Here is a 19,006-nt window from a genome sequence, read left to right as displayed (position 1 = left end):
TCTTACCCCCTTCCCCCCCTCCCCTGGGTCACTGGAAATTTTGACAGGGAACCAGTCCTCCTCCCAGTCCCCCTAGTCCCAAGTATTGTATTGGTTGCCGCCAAAAGCCAACTGTTTCCTAACCACAGGAAACCCAGCCCAGAAATTACGCCGGGTCAGTTTATAAAGCTAATGGTGGTGGGTTAATAATTTGTTTATTTTTGCAAAAGCAAAACATTGTTTGTACTAAGTAAAGCACTTGCTTCTGTTGGAATACGGGTGCCAAAAGGTGTTTTCAAAATATTAGGAAAAATGCCTATAAATGGAAAATCATTCTACAGCGAGATTTTGACAGTGTTGTCAAAGCTTCTTTGAGTTTTTTGTTTTGGTATTTTATAGAGTTCAGCTATTATTTTCCCCAAAAGCGATGTTTATTGTATCTTCCTTTTTCTTGTCGCATGTTTTTAAATTCAGTGATCAGGTACATCTCAGGAACGTGTTTTAGATCGAACTTCAATAACAGTTGGAGATATTTTGCAAGGATGGGCATGAATATCAAATTGTAAAGGAAAATGTGCGGCATTGTTGGCGATGACAAAGACGAAAAAGTAAAGGACAGAGGCTTGCCGTTTTGGGAACTAGAGATCTTACTATCACTTATTTTGTCCTGTTGATCTGAGGTGTCTGAAAATAACACGAAATGGATGCTCCAATGAAATGTCAACATGTGGTTTCAATAACCCCCGAAAAAAGTCATACATTTGCAATTTAAGTTGAACTTTAGCAATCCTTAAACAATACCCAAGATTGTATAAGTGCATCTTTGTGAGATGGATGTGGAAGAGAGCTTAGAAGTCGATGTCGTCGACGGAAAGCAGCCTACTATCACCGAAGAACTTCTTCAGATCGTGGAAGACTTCGGTGACTACATTGAAAAGTTCATGTTCGAGATCGTTACTTTCCTCGCTGTCATCGACTCCTCGATGGGTCTGATCAAGGATCTCTTATCAATGTTTGGGTTCTCAGGGTGGAAGATGACTTTCTTCCCGACCTTTTCCTTTGTAGTTACCATTGGGGTATTTTTATTTGGATCAAAAAAGCGCAAAGGAAAGCGTGACGCGGATGCTGCTGGACTTGATGGGCTTGGAGATGCCTTGGAGATGTTGGACGATATCATTGAGGTGGTGGATGAGGTTGCTGGGGAGATAGATGACGAGGGAGGTCTGGGGGTCGGTGACTATGGTAGCGACAGTGAGCAGGAGGAAGATGGCCAGGAAACAGAGAAGGACCCAGGAGAAAACCCCGAGGAACCCCAGTTAGGTGCGAGAGTAGATGAAGGTGCTCCGGGTCCAAGTGCGTTCGGAAAGGCCATTCGATTGATTGTCGTTGTTGTTGGATTGCTTGCAAAGTTGACTAAAGGAGGAAGGGGTAAAGAGAGCGCTGAAGAGGAGGTGAATCAAGATGTTATGCCTACGACAACAGGTGGCCAAAGCCCACCTAACGAAGCAAAACAAAACAAATCCGGGATAACACTTGTTGAGGCGAGCAAAGAGCTCGAAAGAGAAACCGGGGAGCTTGTCAAAGCCGTACAAAGCGACTCATTAAAGGCTGCAAGTCTTGTACAACATGGATCTTCAGAAGTTGGGAGACTTGTGAACAAGAACACTACTGACGTCCTACACAAGACTGGTGTATCTTCAATAAGCAGCGGATTGATAAGAGAGGTTGGTTTTATTGGCGGAAAGCTTTCACAAGAAGCGACGAGTTTAGCAGGTAAAGCAGGCAAACATTCTCTAGATGGATTAAAAGGAAACCCTTTACTTCAAGCAACAGGGACTGCAAAGCTTGGCTCGGGATTGTATCGAGAAGTGGACTTTATTTCTGGTAAGCTAACGCAGGAAGCCAATTCAGCTGCTACCAAAGCTGGTGTGAAGCTATTGTCAAACGGTTTGAAAACAGATACAAAAGGGGAATCCGTGGATAAGGTATCTTGCAATGCAGCACAACAAGATGGCACTGTTAGAAGAGATAAAAGAACTCAGTATTTACCCGAGAAAGGCAAAAATCATAAGGTATCATTCAAGTCGACACTGAAAGCTTCTTCTGTAGAAAGTGATATAAGTTTGCTAGAAAAGAATGACTTTCTTCAATCAGGACCAACATCTCGCCAGTATCAACTTGAAAGTGGGTATTTAATTGGTGAAATAGGCAGTTTGGAGTGTGTGACATCGGTTAAGCCACAAAATTTGAGAACTGAATTCGAAAGGACCAACTTGTCAAAAACTGATGTTGAGTCCGATATTGAAGCTGTTGCAACCAAGGGGTTATTTTCATTCAATGAGAACTTAAACCGAGTCAGCGGAACCAAGGACACAGAAAAAGTAGACGAGTTAGGAAGAAACACAACGACTTTGAGTGCATATCCTATCGGTTCAAGAGAACAGATTGTTAAGGGAAATAATTCTAAAGGTTCTGTAGAAACTGGGATAAATTCGCTTTTGGGAGCCGAAGCCATCGAGAGCGTCATGGATGACGCCAAGGACTTTGCTGGGTCTACAAGTGCGGCAACAAAAAGCTTGAACGATCAGGCTACTAAAGGGCTCAACGAAGCGAAGCGACGAACAGGCGGGCTATTACAAATAGCCGTGCGGCTTTTCCGGGTGATAATGCGAGCGCTGAACCGTAAAAAGGGCGGCGATGGGGCATCTGCGGACACTGCATCTAGTGCTGAGTTAGGCGGAGACGCAAAGACATCGGAGGGTGCTTCAGGGAAGAAAGATGAAACCCCGGGGAAAGAGGAAGGTGTTCCTGTTGCTGGGGCAAGAAGTGCGGATGACGGTGGGGGTGATATCGGTGCTGGTCTGGCTGGTATCGCAGCCTCTGTGGGAAAGGGTGGAGGCAAAGGCGGACTGGTGGGTATCATAAGGACGGTAGTGGGTGTTGTCGTGCGCCTGGTAGCGATGGTTAGGAAGAACAAACCAGCGGAGTCCGTGCCAGCTGCGGCAGAGACTCAAGACTCGCAAGTGAATTTTGAAGAGGACTCGGATGATGAGTTTTTTGACGCTGAAGAAGAAGTTGTAAAGGCTGAGCCCCGCACAGCAAACGAAGCCGAAACCTTACAGCCCCGCCTTGTAGAAGAATCTAAAGCTTCCTCTCGTGTGGTAAGTGAAGGAGTTAAGACTTCTATGCTGGGGGATACCTCTGCAGCATTGAATGGACAGTATCTGGGTGCTGAGACTACAGGAACACGGCATTCAGTTCAAGTAGGCCAACCTGGCACAACAAGCAAAGGTGTAGTTATATTAGATAATGAACGCGACGGTGTGGACACTGGCAGACCAAACCAAAGGGTCACTCTGAAAATATCTGGAGGACAGAGCCAACAGGGGAAGACGGATGCGGCTACTAACTCTATAGTCATTGATATTGATGCCCCGGTTGTCTTGCATAGTTCAAGTACGGCAAAAGATAATGCGAGAAGCACAGAACGTGATCAATCTATACATCAGTATACTTGCAGTGACAATAGTGTACCGGGTGCTACGCCCCTAGGATCGACACCCATGAAATATACAGAGAATACAATTCAAGGGAATGCGATGCCTGGAAAATGTTTTGCTGGACAAAACAATGTTAGAGATTTTAATGGAGAAACGAATCCAGGAAAAAGTAAACTTATAAGCGATGTTTCAAGAAGAGTCCCTGGACGGAATTTTACAGAAAAAAATGTGGATTGCAAAGATGTGGATGGACAAAGTCCTCTTGGAAATTTTGAAAATTCCGAAAAAAGGAATATGTCTAATGGCCTTGTGGCTGAGCACGACTACCTGAACTACACAGCTCAGTCTATTTCCAAGAATCCTCTTATATCTTACGAAAGCTCTTCCGACGATGACGCAGAACTGGACGTGATTCGAAATAAATACCTTCAGGAAATCGTACCAAATACTGAAGAAATGAAATTCCTTTCTGTAGAAAGAAAATACAACAAAAAAGCAAGCACGTTAAGAACGGTCAATACGGAAGACATGATAATTGAGAGGCCTTTTCTAACAAGTAAATCCGAGTCTTATTTCTTAGGAAACGCTCAACAGAAAGTAGCACCTAGTTCCAGGCCTATCATTAGTGGCCGAGAGACAATGAAAGCGAGGCTTCAGAGGCTAGAGGAAGAAGGACATAAGGGATTTAGCACTATTAATCGCGGATACGCGGTCGATAGTGATATGTCTGGCGATTGTGAAATAAATCGGAAGGTCGTCGTTGGTAAAAGAGAATCGATGAGAAGTCGAATGCAGCAGGCGAATATGGCGCAAGACTCGGAGGCGTTTGTGTGTCACAAAGCTAAAGCTCAAGGAACAACTAGAAATGATACAGGAGCGCAGGTGTTCGTGCGTGGACAAGATAGAGTAGCGTCCATACATAATCGACCAAAGGGCTATAGAGATAAGAGAGTTGCACGCGAGTTTGCAACACTGTCGCCACAATCCTCAGATGTTGCACCCGTAAATGGCCGACCACAGTGGTATAAAGATGAAAGAGTCGCGCACGAGTTTGCAACATTGTCGCCGCGATCTTCGGATGTTGCACAATCTCCAAATAACATCATATCCACAGTACAGTCTTTATTAGGGGATGTGCAAAGTACGGACACCTCGATCATGTCTGAACTCCAATCGTACCTATCGGATGAAGACATTGTTCATCTCCGAGACTCTCGACTGACTAAACCAACGCCAGAGCATAAAGATCAAATACGTTCCTCCCGTAATTCCGAAAGGCAATCAAAAAAGAGAAATAATCTTGAAAAGCGGCTTCACGAGTTGGAAAAAAAGTTGCAAAAAAGAGCAAAATCGATTACGCCCACGAGAAAGCATTCGCGAAAGGACAGGGGACAAATAACACCGGAGCGGATTGGACAAGGGAAATCCCCAGACGGGAGGGGAGGGGCTATGTCACCTGGGGGGAGGGGGAGGCAGCCGTTGGACTCCCCTCTGCAAGGACTTGAAACCATAAGGGATTTGCTTCAGAAACTGGAGAAGCGCCCATATTTGTCGAGCAAACAGCTCGTGTTAAAGTCTTCTGAGAAGAAGGCGCGTAAACCAAGGGCGGTAGGACAAGACAAACTGGGAACAAAGGACGAGAAGGTAAGCATTATCACCGATTGAATATTTAGATTCAGACTATCGGCGAAATATAAATTATTTTCAAATAGAATAGACCGTTTCGCGGTTAAATTACAATACTTCGGATGCCTGTTTTTTTTTACCAGAGGCTCAAACGGACGTGCGTGTTTCTTTCCACCCGCAAAAACACACAAAACAACAGAATACATAAGACAGTTAACGTGGTATTGCGCTTTACGTGATATTGTCACTGTGATAAGGACACAGCGACAATAAGATAAAAAGTTCCAATATTTAACCAGAACAGGACCCGTCACCTTGTGACGATAATAAATGTACCTTACGTAGAGCTTCAGAATACTTCTCAGGGTTTTCGGAATGTTTTTCTGTGTTTTCCATAATGGCGCCTGTAAGAATTCTCGTGCAAAAGCTTGTGCAGGTTAATGACGTCATACCGCTCGACCAATCAAAAACGTTTACCCGACAGACGTAACGCTTATAATAGTAAAGATATATAATACTTTTAAAACTTTTCTTAACAATACCCCTTACTTCAGAAATTGGAAAAGCACCATAGTGTCCTTATTTTCGAGCTATGGAAACATATCTAATAGCATAAAGAAAACTAATGGAAAACTAATGAATAGTTTATCTCAACAGATTAATCGCCGCAGGTATAACCAACCACCGGTTGAGGATTCCTCTTCTCCAGTCTCCGACAGACCACGACCAGCGGTTCTAAGCTACTCTGACGTAGCTGTCAGTCTAAGTAGCTCCGAGCCAAACACAAGATTTAGTGATGATTCAATTACGATAACTGAATTTTCCGAAACATCATCAACTTCACGTATGGGAACTCCAGTACCGTCCAGTTCGCATTGGGAGGACTCCAAGGGCACTAGGAATGCTAGATATCGTGTCTAAAGTTTATACAATACACGTTCAAATGGGAGAAAAATGAAAGCTAGTGTATGATGAAATGCAAGTAATTTGGAATCTCGATAAAACGATACTTAATATAACGATACTCGATATAACGATACTTAATATAACCATACTCGATATAACGACACTCAATATAACAATACCCGATTATAACGATACTCTATTTAACGACACTCGAAATGACGATAGTTCATATAACGATACTCTATATAACAGTACTCGATATAACGACACTTGATATAACGGCACTCAATATAACGTTACCCGATATAACGATACTCGATATGACGACCCTCGACATGATAGTTCATATAACGATACAACGTCTCATATAACGAGACAACAATAATTCAAGGTAAACATTTCGGGTCCTATAAGCGATTTTTATAATTTTCCTGCCTCTTATACCGTTATATCGAGGTTCTATCTTTTTTTAGAATGAGCGTGATTTTTTTCATTGGCAAAGAGCGTGTCCCAGGAGGGGTATGGGAGGTTGTTCTGTGGATGCTGTTTTCATTCAGAGGTGTAGGGCTTGAACAAGAATGGACTGAATCTACCCCTGTCTTTCCATTTAAAATAATCTCCATAAGCTCATTATGGGTATTTTACGTCTGGCCATCATAAATTACCAAAACTCCGTTGACTGTTAAAGGATTTAAAAAAATAATAATAAAACGGTCAGCTATTGTTTTTAATTGTTTAATCATCTTATTTAGGCACTTATTAATCTTACAACACTATTAACCTTTTTAACAATGAACTTCTGATCACTTGGTGCAAACTGCGCATGTCAGCTCATACCCGTCAACAAAAGGGCCGCAAGGCAATGCCCCACACCTCCCCTCCACGGGGTACAACAAAGCACCATCTACACTTGGTTTTGTACCGTATCTGTACTCGGCATCCTGGTCAACACAAACAAACTGGGACGAGTGCTTGTGACCATAGTGTGACGTCATCAGGTACCCGTAATACTCGCGGGTCCATCCCGCGGGACACGTGTACTGGGCGGGGACCATTATCTTGGTACCACGTGATGGGACGTAGCACACTGTGCACGGAACATCGTGATCGTCTAGAACTCTATTTTTGCGTGTGAAAAAGTTCATTGTACTCTGATATTCAGTGCCGTACATGAACGAGTGGCCCTGAACACCAGCCTGGACCGTGAGGTACTGGGGAGCAGTCTCTGGAATGCAGACGTACTGAGAGGCACCGCCGGTATGGCCGTACCCCCCCCCCCCAACTAAACCTGGAACAAGGGAGTTACAAGTATAAGAAAGCGATTTTAAGAGAGTTAGCAATTAAGCATGGGAGAATCGCTGTTTTGAATGGCACGAGATTCATAGCTAGGGAAATTCTGTCCTGCACTTATCGATGCACTAATAATTAATTAAATAGTCTGCTTTCGTGAACAAGCATTCGAGCATTGATTGAACACAGAGAGCACTTTCAATAAACTTGAGGAGAACCATCGGAGACCCTTTTGCCATCACTATAGCTATAGCATCAGGCGCTAAAAAAACATATCAAACATATTCCCCACAGATTAGTGTCCTTCGTACGTATTGCCTAATATGGGCATTGATGCCCATATTTAGAAGAGCTAAAGTTTTCCCGTTCCCTAATCTACAGAAAACATGGTTTAAAATGTTGATTCCTGTCAATTTAAGACTCGAAGCCAAAAATTACCTTTTCTTACTAATCTTGATGAGTCCTTAGACCCAGGCCTCCGAGCGTGTTTGAAGGTCACCCAAATATTGATATGAAAATATTTTGCGATTTGGTGCTGATTTTGCCACTAACCTCGGTAGACGGTCTGTGCGCCTGATGGACAGGATTTCTTTCCCCACCGTGTATACGTCACTCCCACCGTGGGCCGGGGCGCAGGAGTTCCTGGAGCGCCGCCGGGTCCTGGGCTCCCTTTTGGTCCTTGGTCACCCTGTGGTCCCTTAGCACCTGAAATCACGTGCCCGAAATAGATACAGATAGACGGATATCATATTGGACAGACAATTAGATAAACGGACGTAAGTCAAACAGACAAAGAGATAAACAGAAAAAGGGTTGGAGAGAACAGACAGGTAGATTTGACAGGACGTACCTGGGCTTCCACTTTTCCCGTCTCGACCATCGCGTCCTGAAATCACAAGGCACATCATGGGAGTGATGCCATAATTGTCAAAACATGATCTAAAGTTGACTTTTTCAAGGCGTTAGTTGTTTGTATATGCAGATGCTTGTTTAGATCGTTTCTGAGTTCTAGTACACAAGATTTTACAGTGTTTCTTGGTTCAGCTGTTTATAGCTGTTTATGCTTTATCATTATTATCTTTTTTTTGGGGGGGGGGGATGAGACTAGGCATCAATTTGAATTTCCTGTTGGGAGGAGGGAGGGGGTTATTTACACCTCGGTTGTCCAAGTTGTATTTCGGTTTCAGGGGAGGGGTCGCTCCCTTGTCTTGGTATCCTTTTGTGTTTTGTGAAATTCTTTAGGTTCTTTAAAATGTCTGTGTGTTGGTGTATTCTTGTTTGTGGGTGTTCATGGCGGGTCATGGGGGGGGAGTAGTCTACCGTTTGCTCCCGGTTTTCCGTCACGCCCGTCTCGGCCTGAAAAGCAAGCGATTTTGTGAGAAAAAATACGCTAGAATATTGAAAAAAAAGTGAATGGATAATGTGGTAAAAACAAAAAATGGGCACAGCGCCTTCGACAAATACCGGCGTGTGGTAAGTATTCCGCTTTGTTTTGAACTCACTGAAGACGTGTTTGGTGTGCAAAAAATAGAAAGTTACCATGATGGTATTTTATTTCAAGCCTCCGCAGTTTACAATATTTTACGACCTATCGCCGACGAGCCGAGTTTTTATTGGCCAGCACTGAAATGGTTTCAAATCACGCCAGGGGGGTGGCCCAGGGCCCCCCCTTCTAGCAGCCAAAAATACAGTAAATGTACATGAAAAATTATCTAAAATACAGGAAAATGCCTTGAAAAGGCCTTTTGGCCCCCCTCCTGTTAAAAATCCTGGCTAATCCGCTGCACGCCACCTATTCGCAAAGGCCAATCAAAAATGCACCTAATGCATTTCCGTTCACGGAAGCTAGAAAGCGGTTTTTAGCAGTTGGGAATTCTTGACGAGAGCTAGAAGAATACTGAAAAACACACGTAAAAGATAAAATTTAAACTTCAATTGTTAAAAAGTTGCAATTAAAGGGGATGGGGATGCACGAGCATAAAGATTTTATTACCTTTCAGTAAGGGCAGATCTTTCATGCTATTCAAAAGATGGGTCACTCTGAAAAATGAAAAAGAGGGTTTGCTTACTAAACTAACAAATATTATTTGCAATAAAAGGTTCAGATTTCTGAAAAATAGAGCACAGATAGCTGAGTACAATATACTGATTATATTATTATTTGACATACTTATATGCTGGTTTAAAATTATAAACAATGTTTCTAGATGGAGTAGAAACTATTAAAATGATTAAAATTTCTGAAATCGAGGATAACTTTCAAATTCGGGATTTTTGTATCAACGCGCGCGTCACTAATAGTAATTATTACTGCGCCGTTTTTAGTGTTTTTTTGTTGTTGTTGTTGGCTTGTTTCTAGCTTAAATCTAACCTAAAGAAAAAAAGATAGAGGACAGAAAAGCAAACAGGGAATTTTCTCACTTCGTTTCCAAAGTTTGAACGGTAGACGCCAGTCCACTGAGCGTCGGTGAACGTCGGTCTAGGAGTTCCCCACGAATCTGTTCTTGGTCCATCGCCGCTCCATTTACCAAACAAGACATCAAAAGAACGCAGCCAACAGCGCTGAGAAGCATCATTTTCGCAAACGAAGAGCAGATCTTTGAGTACGATGGCTGTTGCGAGCTTGCACGAACTTTGTCAACATTGATGTTGAAGGCACAGTTGATTGTGCGTGTATTTATAGAGCGCTCGAAGCAGAAACACGAATCATCGTGCAGATTTTTGAAGAGGGCAATTTAAAAACAAAATAAAGGTCAGGAACTTTTCAAAACGTTTTCAAATTAACACCTTAAGCTTATGCTACAGTTGCTTAAAATCATGCTCAAAAATCATGTTTAGGTCTAGTATTTACCAAGAAATTATTGAAAGATAAACCAAGACGTTTCTCAATTTGATATGTAAATGCTGCACTATTCTTCGTGTTCTACTGCCGCTCTTTTCGAGTAATTAATGGGAAACAGGACTCAACGATTTGCCTCCATTAGCTTCATCATCTATCGGGAGGCAACAGTTAAAAGTTATACCATGCTAAGCTTTTGCTTCAACTGAGGACTGAGACTGGCTTAAGCCTGCCGATAGCAAGATTCACAAAAAAGAGAAAGTCGACTAAAGCAAAATCAATCAGAGAACAGTATGAACAAACAAGTGTTTTTTTTAAATGTTATAAATCATTTGTTTAAAATATATTTGACAACACAAAGAAATTATTTCCGCTTCAAAATAGCCAGGCTGTTGATGCCTGAAAGCCTCCTTGATGATTATTTGCTCATGAAATGCACCTGCCATGTTAAAAAATCGTGTTTTTCTTATGCCGTGCGTTTAAGTGCCTATTTGAGTACTTCATTTATTTGTTACATTCAAGACGGGAAAATAGCAAATAACTGTTTTATCCCTGTACCTGAATTTATTTTAGATACCCTGCTTATCATCTGTTTTGTGTCTTCCCGAAATAACGCTAAATTCCCTTCTCAACCATACTATCGTCAAATAAGCTTTTACGATGGAAAAGAGAGAAACCCGCATACAAATGTAGATAAAATTATGTTGATAAAAGATAAAATTATGTGGATAAATATGGTAGGAAAAAGAGGACAAAATAAAAACTTATTCAGAGGCTGAAAAAGAATTTACCATTTATAGGAAGAATTTACTGATATTTAATTTAAAAAAATAGGTTTGTTTGTCTCCCACTCTTTTTTTTCATCACAGTTTTGCATGTCTCCTCCAGTAAAAAAAGACACTTTCAGCCTAATTTTGCATTGAACTGTTAAATGCCCGCTGAAAGAACCTCAATTAAAAAATGGTGTTCTTGTATGCGGGCTTTACTGTATTCGATTCTCTTGAGCTTTCTTTGAGACTTTTAGATTAGTTTTACAACATAGTCGCTTGCAGGCGTTCGATGGTGTTTTGGCCGCCACGATCACGAACTTCGGGTTTTCTCTGATAAAACACTATCGAACACCTGCAAGCAGACTATTCTATAACACTGAACAAGGCACCCAACGACCATTTTCGGTCAAATATCTGTTCGAAGGCAAGGTCACCTACGGATTTCGGAGTCGGCCTAGAAATGTCTATTTTTTTTTGGGAATTTGTATTTCTAGATCACCTATGTTTCTCGGGAAGAGAGCTGGATCACCTATGTTTTTCGGTTGCTTTTGTTACCACCATCACCATTTTCGGGAGATTTTTACGTCCGACATGCTTTAAAAAAACCCTAGTATTTTCGGGAGCGAGTATACAAGGGACATCAGAAATTTCGCTTTAGGATCTTAGAATCGCTAGGAGTTTCGGATGCTTTGGGATGGGTAAGATTTTTCGGATGGCTGTTATTTCGCCTAGCAAATCCGAACAGATAAAAATATCTAGGAAAGTTCTATATTGTATAAAAATGACTGCAAACGAATAAAAACGGTAACTTAACTCATTTTAGGCCGGTTGTGAAATTTTCGTCGTTGGGTGCCCTTGACTGAAGTGCCACTCCACCGGGCGGCCTTGTTTTGTCTCATTCTCGCCGCGCGCATGTTTAACTCGACGCCCTGGATTCCAGAGGATGGAATTTTGTTCACATACCCATTTCCTCTACCAAAATAGGAGGAAATGGCTGATTAGGGATCTTGAACATGGAAAGTCAGGAGTAACGAGATAAGTAGACATATTTGCAGAGATTTATGCTGTTTATCTATAATAATACTCGTTTATTTTAACGCTATTGCAGCAAAAAGGCTGAATTACAGCGCGGTCAGGAACACATATAATAAGGGACAAAACTCACAGCTAGCGATATAGCATTTTTACTAATGTACTGAAACGTTCAGTTTTTGCTCGACTCCAGTCTATCCTCTCAGTGCCCGATCTGAGGCTATAACCATAGGCTTAAGCTCTTTGCCTAAGGTTCCCAGGGGCGGGCCGAGCGCCCCTAATTTCAGATATTTGGTTTAAAAATAATAATATAAGGAAATCAACGGAAAAACAATGAGTCCTTCCCCCCCTCTTTTCTTGAAAATTATGCTTCGCCCCCCACCCCCCTTTTTAACTTCTGGATCCGCCCCTGGTTCCTGTTATTTAAAGTGATATAGACTAGGAGAAATGGCTATCATAAATTTAAAATAAAATGTTCCCAGTTCTGGGGGAGGGGATAGGATACTTTGGAAAAACTCCCTCTAGGGGAGATTAACCTACATTATACATACTCTGTGACAAATCAATAACTCATTTGAAGTTGAGGTTCGTTTAATACTCCACTAGTACAAGTGTACAAATGGCAAAGAGGCTTAAGACTCCTCGTCCGCTTCCTCGTCCTCCTCCTCGTTACTGATCTGGAAGTAACGTAGCTCATATGATGTGTGATCAGCGGCAACCACACGCAGCCAGTCTCGCAGATTGTTCTTCTTCAAGTACTTCTTAGTGAGATACTTGAGGTACCTAGCAAATTAGAAATTACAGTCAAATTAGATTTACAAAGTTGATCATTGAAAACAAGAAATTAATATTTTTATCAACTGAGCGCTTTGCACTAAGAAATCAAGTAAGCAACAACAACAAAAAATCGTTCATAGAAATTTTCTGGCTGATTCGTAAGCATTGAATATGTTGCATAAATCTGTTCCCCACCTTTTTGAGAAAGGAATATCAGATACGACATTTAACTTGTTTTTCATCCTCTCAATGGTAACCTCACTACCAAGATTGTTGGTTTTTCCTTGCACCTTGATGCGGTCATGGAGAAATTGTTCCTGTACAGACAAAAATGTTATACTTAGGGAAGGTGGCCCTAAGTACCAATATGTTAACAGCTATCAGCACATACAGAATATGTATGTTGAGCAAACTACATCTTTAGGATAAGAGATGTTCTGGTCCCTAAAAGTTCATACAGCAGTTCCCTACCTATGAGAACCTGCATTTTACAAGGTCAGCATAAACATTTTTGCTGTAAGATTGCATTTTTGCTGTAATAGTGTATAAGATACCAAATTTAAGCCTGAGGGGTTCTTAATTTCCAGGTCCTTATATGTGGGAAACTACTGTAACTAATACTGGGGATCTTAAAGGGACTAGATCACTAGTTGCACATCTAGTAGTCTGCTGACCCTTTTCCACTGGTAGAATTCAGGTCACATAGCTTGAAAGGTGCATATAGCAGGGAAATGGGTAAAATAAGCATTTGCGGTTTAATCAAAATTAAACTTACTCTTAGAATTCCCCATTGGATAGTGGATTCAAGAGCACAAGTTGTTATACTTACAAAGTTGGCCACATCCATGATTCCATCTTCCACAGGGTGAGTGCAGTCAACTGTGAACTTCAGTTGCTTTTTTTGCTGCTTCTTTGATTTCTGAAAAAATGAAAAGTGAATGAGAGAGCTTAGTTAACCCAATACATAGGTCATGCCTGAGCCATGCCGAATCTAATTGTTTGCATTGGGGGACATGAACACTTCTGAAGTTTGGCAACAACAGATAAAAGTTCGGCACAGCAGATATAAGTTCGGCTACATAAACCAGTCATGCTGCAGAGCGAAAGAAGGACACTGATTCATACACAGACCCAAGCTAATTAACCAGTCTGACCAAGAGCTTATCAGTGTAATTTCACTCTAACAGGTACAGTGATAAAACTCTTAGCTTTATGTGCAAGTTTTTAATTACGAAGTGTTGAAATACCAGGCAAGTCTAATATTTTAAAAATTAGATGTTCTAGTCGATATAAATTACAGAAATTTGCAAAGTCGAGGCCCACCATAACAAAGAAATGTGATTATTCATAGTCATAACAGCAATGAATAGTCACTTCAGACTGCATGTTTCATGCTACAAGTTTTAGGTATTACCCTAGCTATTTTCATGGTGCAGGGTATGAAGTAATTTAACAATTGTTCCGATTAAGGTGGTTTGACTTTTCCCTGTTTTGTTGTTGTTGTTGTTGTTATAACCTTTGCCATTCACTCTAATTTATAATAGCTTAGTACATCAGAATCGCTTCCAAGTTCTTAACATGCTACATGGTTATATACTAAGGTTCATTTAGCTAATCCTTCTCGAAATTATAAACTTTTACGACATCTAGTCAGTAATTTTGCATAGGCTGCCGACTTCTAGACTTTCGACTTCGTCGTTCGTAAGCGCGAGCCACGTGTCCAACAAAGCAAAATACAAGCCAAGCCAAAAGAGCCAAAAGTAATCTTTTAGCAAGGGAACATTTTCGTAGTGTCTGGATGTATTTGTTTTTTTCTTCAAATTTCGTAAGAAAACTATCTCGAGCAAATCTCTGTTCAGTTCGTGCCACATTGCGAAACACATCGCTGGTTTTGGAATACCACTTTGGCAAACCATCTTTATATCGTAGTTCAGCAGAGCACACCCCAAAAAATACACCAAATACCCTTCGATGTACTTTATGGGTACCTTGAAATGAGTATTACAAAGAGCTGGTGGTAGAAAATGCGTATAAAAGCGAATTTAATAGCGAGGTTTTCTTACCGCCGGCATCTTGGGTTAGGGGCAGAGTAAAAAGAGAACGCATGGGGCTTCGCAGGGGGTCTTCTAACCCGCACGCGCAAATAACGGCTCCGCTGAACACATACTACGGACTACGTTTTTTGGTGAGCGTTGAACAGTTGAAAATAAGAAGGACGCAAATAGAAGGAGGGCCATATTCCATTACTCCGTGACTGATAATAATACTAGGAATATCTGTTGATAGTGAATGCTCGGAGCTAAATTTGGAGATATAATAGAGGTGTTCCCATCAATCCGTGAAATAGTTAGTGGTACAGTAGGTGTTGACACAAAATAAAATTCCGAATTATCTCTTGTTTGCTTTTTTTTTTCTTGCTCTGTAGAGTTAGTACACACCAACTATTAGTTAGTGTTTCACGGATTAAGTGGAACAGTAAAGGTAATATGATTCCCCCCTCCAAAGGGAAAAGCATTGAGGGATGCTGCCACGAACAAAAGCCCAATAAAAATGAACAGATTTGGGTATAATACAAGATACAATAACATTGTAATTAATAATTCGACACAACTGGAAGTTTTAAGTGAAAAGCCAGAATTTGAGGCCTTCAAGTCATCTGAGTCTACTTCTATCAAAGGAGAAAACGGGAACCCTCCAGATTTCCAGGGTTATCACTCGAAAATTGTTCGTAATAGGTAGAAATGAGTCATAGCGGAGCTAAGCGCGGCCGCAGGCCGCGCGCGTAGCCCCATAGGCATAGAAATATGGTATAGGTATGGTCATCGCGCGGGTACCCTGTGGTGTCACTCACCAGCCAGCCAGCCAGCCGCGCGACTCCCAGGCCCCACTCGGCCCCGAAATGGCGACTAAATACAAGCACGGAGCAAGGGAAAAAGTTCTTGTCGATTATGCGATGATTATTTATTTTGCCTCAAATTTTGTGACTTAAGGATAAAGTCAACTAGAGGAGATCTACTAACATTCATTCACGCCAAGATTTATCTGGTTTTAGCTAGTAAATTTAAGCAAGTAACAGTTCACATTAAAAAGCGAACAGAACCACAAGAAAGCGACCAAAAAAAACAAAAAAACAATGCAAGGTGAGTTTCGGACGACGATTTGTATTGTCTATTGAGGATATAAAAGTTATTAGGCTTTTTGTTGTCCTTTTTGTATGCTTTGAGAATGCGAGTACTTAACTTAGTAATCAAATTATTTGAGCATAACAGGTTTTGTTTTGACATTCTTCGTTTTATCTATATTCTTGATTTTGTTGAATAAAATACGACACAACAAAATCTGGAATTCGTCTTTAATAAGACTTCTTCAGGGCAGATTGATTGTGTTGAGATATTTCATTAAGGCTAACCAATATCGTGTTGCATTTGTCAAATACTGCTAAAGAAGACCGTTCTTGTCTTTATATCCTGTGCTCTTAGTCCTAAGAAGATACATATCCTTTGAAGATACAGCAGCTTTTTCAACTTACAAGAGAAATTTTCCTTACCGAGGATAAAAAAAACCCTATTTTCAATATGTATTGTTGTTATTGTCTGCATCTTGCATCTCATGTGTTTATTTTTTTTTCAAATAGTTGTGTAAAATTAGTTAGATTATAAATGGCTTGATAAAAAGATTGTTTTGAAAGAAATAATAAATAATTGTTTTCACTCTTTTATGAACCAGGAACTACCTGAGGGCCAAGATGAATGCTAAAGACTGGAAGACATGAGAATTAAAAATCATGTCTTGAAGAGAACAGAAGGATGTTCTTATTCACTAGTCATTTGATACCCCCACACCCATGGTCCCAGGGAAGGGTGGGGGATTAAACTTTAATAAAAGCCTGTTTCCAAGTTAAGAGTCAAAAACAGTCAATACCACCACCCCTCTTGAAATATTCTGGTTAAAAAGTGGTCTAAAACCCCACATTAACCCCTGACTTCTGCAGGACCATAAGGGAGGGGGTGCAAATGACTAGTTCATTACTATGTGATTCAGCAGTACACACTCATAGGTTTTTTTTAGAACAAGATACTTATATAATATAAAACTAAAAACAAACTTTTGCTTTTTAAATAATAAATCTGTAAAGAAAATAGTTTTCTATCAACCTAAAGATAACGGGAAAGGGGATATTTTAGAAAAGTACTGAATATAATTATCACATTATTGTTATTATATTTTCTTCCTTTTTCTTCTCCCTGATGACTATTTTTATGCAATTGATGCTCTTTACTATTTCCCCTCTACACCAAAAATAAATTAATGAACAGATTTGATTTTTAAATTAGAAATTTTCATTTATAACTTTCACTTATATTTTCTTTTTAGGATTTTCTTTCCAAGTCTCTTGCCCATTACATTTATTTTAGATGTTTAGATTTATTTCATTGGAATAGTTAGATCCAGGGTTTCTCAAAACACCAAAATATAATGCATTACTGGATGTATATTTGTAGATATTAATTCCCATGGGGATGGAAAATCACCACTTAAAATGGTACATTAAATCTTCAGCATTACATCTTATCTAAAATTGTGTCTGACACTATTCCATCTTTGAAATCCTGTTTCATCCATTGTTCTTCGCAAGAACAAAGCTTGTCAGAATGTAAATTTACAAATGTACATTAATGGAACTTTTATTAACCCATTGACTGGCTTTTTTTTAGCTGAATTTATAAAATTTACAGACTGAAAACAGATACCTCCCCTCCTATTCTGAGCTTTATACAGCCCGTAAAAGTCAAACACAGCTGCACCTAGTCAGCGGTATCCAAGCTTTTCAACAGTGCTTTGCAGTCCCCACTTTTAATCCCTCGTCGTTGTGCTGAAGCCAGCACAAGTTGATGGTTGCTTATTTTCATCAAAAATACAGCTATGAGCATATTAGGAGAGTGTCTCAGGACATAATGAAGTCTTTTGGGGCATAATTGAGTGCTTTGCTTATGGATATTAGCAAGCAAAGGTGGAATCATGATGATTTTTTCTTGTTTGGCTTTGCCTGGATGAGAAAATAATTTTCTAATGAATCACCACAGCTCTCCTAAATGCTGTCTTTTCTGAAACCAAATTGATTCCAAAATTGTTTACACTGCTATTCTGGGTCTGTATGACCTGGAATTGATTTCTTTGGCTTCGGGGTGAAAAGACTTATAAAAACCATCTGACTTTGGGGAGAGGAGTGTTGACTTCCCCTCCCCTCGTGAATTTTCCCCTGGATCTCCCAGAATGCTTTGCAATACGTAAAGACATCTTCGTGGTTGTTCAATCCTTCAAGGAGTGGACATTGTGTTTTGAGGCCATGGAAATGTACCTGGAGGATCAGAATAAAGGTATCTATTTGTGTCTTGAGCTGTGTTTGCTGATCTCTCTCCCTTGTGTGGTATTTTGAGCGTTTTATTGAGAGGGGTGATTCTGCTTTTCTCTCCTTGTTCGAATTGAGATTTGTCAAAGAACCTGTGCTATTATTTGGCTTAAGAGTAGATGCCAACACCTTGGTTGGATGCATATATGCAAGACCATTTATCCCTTAGACTGATGCCTGAGTATCTTCATCTTGTTGTGTTTATTTTGCATTTATGAATTTTTGGGGTTCTGGGTACTTCCCAAAGCCGGTACAGGCCGGTTGAGGGGTCAATGTGTTAAGGGGAAGGGTTTTTTTAGGGCAAGATACTTAAACTTTATAACACTAGCAACAACCTTGTTCTTTTTCAATAATAGAATTCTGTTCACATAGCTTGGATAGCAAAGACATGGCCTCTTTAGAGCTCAATCAAATTATTTTCATTACTGTTATATTTTTTTCACCAAACCTTTCAAGTTGAAGCAATTCACTTTTTATCTCCTCTCCCGTCGATTATTTTTTAGTCAATTGATATTCTTTGATTCCTCTCTACCCCAAACATAGATCAATGAAAGGGTTTGGTTTGAAATTAGAAGTTAGCATTTTCAATCTGTTTTTTCTTCATTGCATTCATTTGGGAGTAGGCCACCAACAACAAGGCCACTATATGGTAAAGTGGGGTGCACCAATATGTAATGCATGAAAGGAGATATATTTTTGGATTTTAATTTCCAGACATTTTTCTGAATATTCGGTCCAATGAAGGAGATAATTGCCACTAAATCAATACATAAAAATCACAGTATGGCATCTAAACAGTCTAAATATATTATTTCGAATCTTTGGAATGCTGTTACATCCATGACATTTTCTGCACAAGGGCAAAGCTTGTGGGAGT

The 19,006-nt window shown here is 40.4% G+C and overlaps 3 protein-coding genes across 3 annotated transcripts; 1 reads left to right on the top strand and 2 right to left on the bottom strand.

Annotated features, from left to right (window-relative positions):
- Positions 1 to 25: 25 nt before the first annotated feature.
- Positions 26 to 6,069, top strand: LOC116613968. Its single transcript, XM_032374488.2, has 2 exons — positions 26 to 5,123; positions 5,763 to 6,069. Exons 1-2 carry the CDS (start codon positions 810 to 812, stop codon positions 6,024 to 6,026), a joined length of 4,578 nt encoding a protein of 1,525 aa, XP_032230379.2. The 5' UTR covers positions 26 to 809; the 3' UTR covers positions 6,027 to 6,069.
- A 661-nt stretch (positions 6,070 to 6,730) lies between these two features.
- Positions 6,731 to 9,967, bottom strand: LOC5506106 (short-chain collagen C4). Its single transcript, XM_048719753.1, has 6 exons — positions 9,723 to 9,967; positions 9,295 to 9,341; positions 8,622 to 8,657; positions 8,152 to 8,187; positions 7,854 to 8,006; positions 6,731 to 7,299 (listed from the first exon to the last, which is right to left on the bottom strand). The coding sequence occupies exons 1-6, from the start codon at positions 9,875 to 9,877 to the stop codon at positions 6,815 to 6,817; spliced, it is 912 nt and encodes a 303-aa protein (XP_048575710.1). The 5' UTR covers positions 9,878 to 9,967; the 3' UTR covers positions 6,731 to 6,814.
- A 2,548-nt stretch (positions 9,968 to 12,515) lies between these two features.
- LOC5506116 (60S ribosomal protein L22) lies at positions 12,516 to 14,905 on the bottom strand. The gene is made up of 4 exons (XM_001626783.3): positions 14,783 to 14,905; positions 13,549 to 13,638; positions 12,915 to 13,036; positions 12,516 to 12,725 (listed from the first exon to the last, which is right to left on the bottom strand). Exons 1-4 carry the CDS (start codon positions 14,789 to 14,791, stop codon positions 12,575 to 12,577), a joined length of 372 nt encoding a protein of 123 aa, XP_001626833.2. The 5' UTR covers positions 14,792 to 14,905; the 3' UTR covers positions 12,516 to 12,574.
- Between the last annotated feature and the right edge of the window lie 4,101 nt (positions 14,906 to 19,006).

The sequence above is a fragment of the Nematostella vectensis genome, chromosome 12, assembly GCF_932526225.1.
Source record: "Nematostella vectensis chromosome 12, jaNemVect1.1, whole genome shotgun sequence".
In the NCBI taxonomy this organism is placed as follows: Eukaryota; Metazoa; Cnidaria; class Anthozoa; order Actiniaria; family Edwardsiidae; genus Nematostella; species Nematostella vectensis.
The sequence above is the reverse complement of the archived record's forward strand: the minus strand, read 5'-3'. Positions and strand labels throughout refer to the sequence as shown.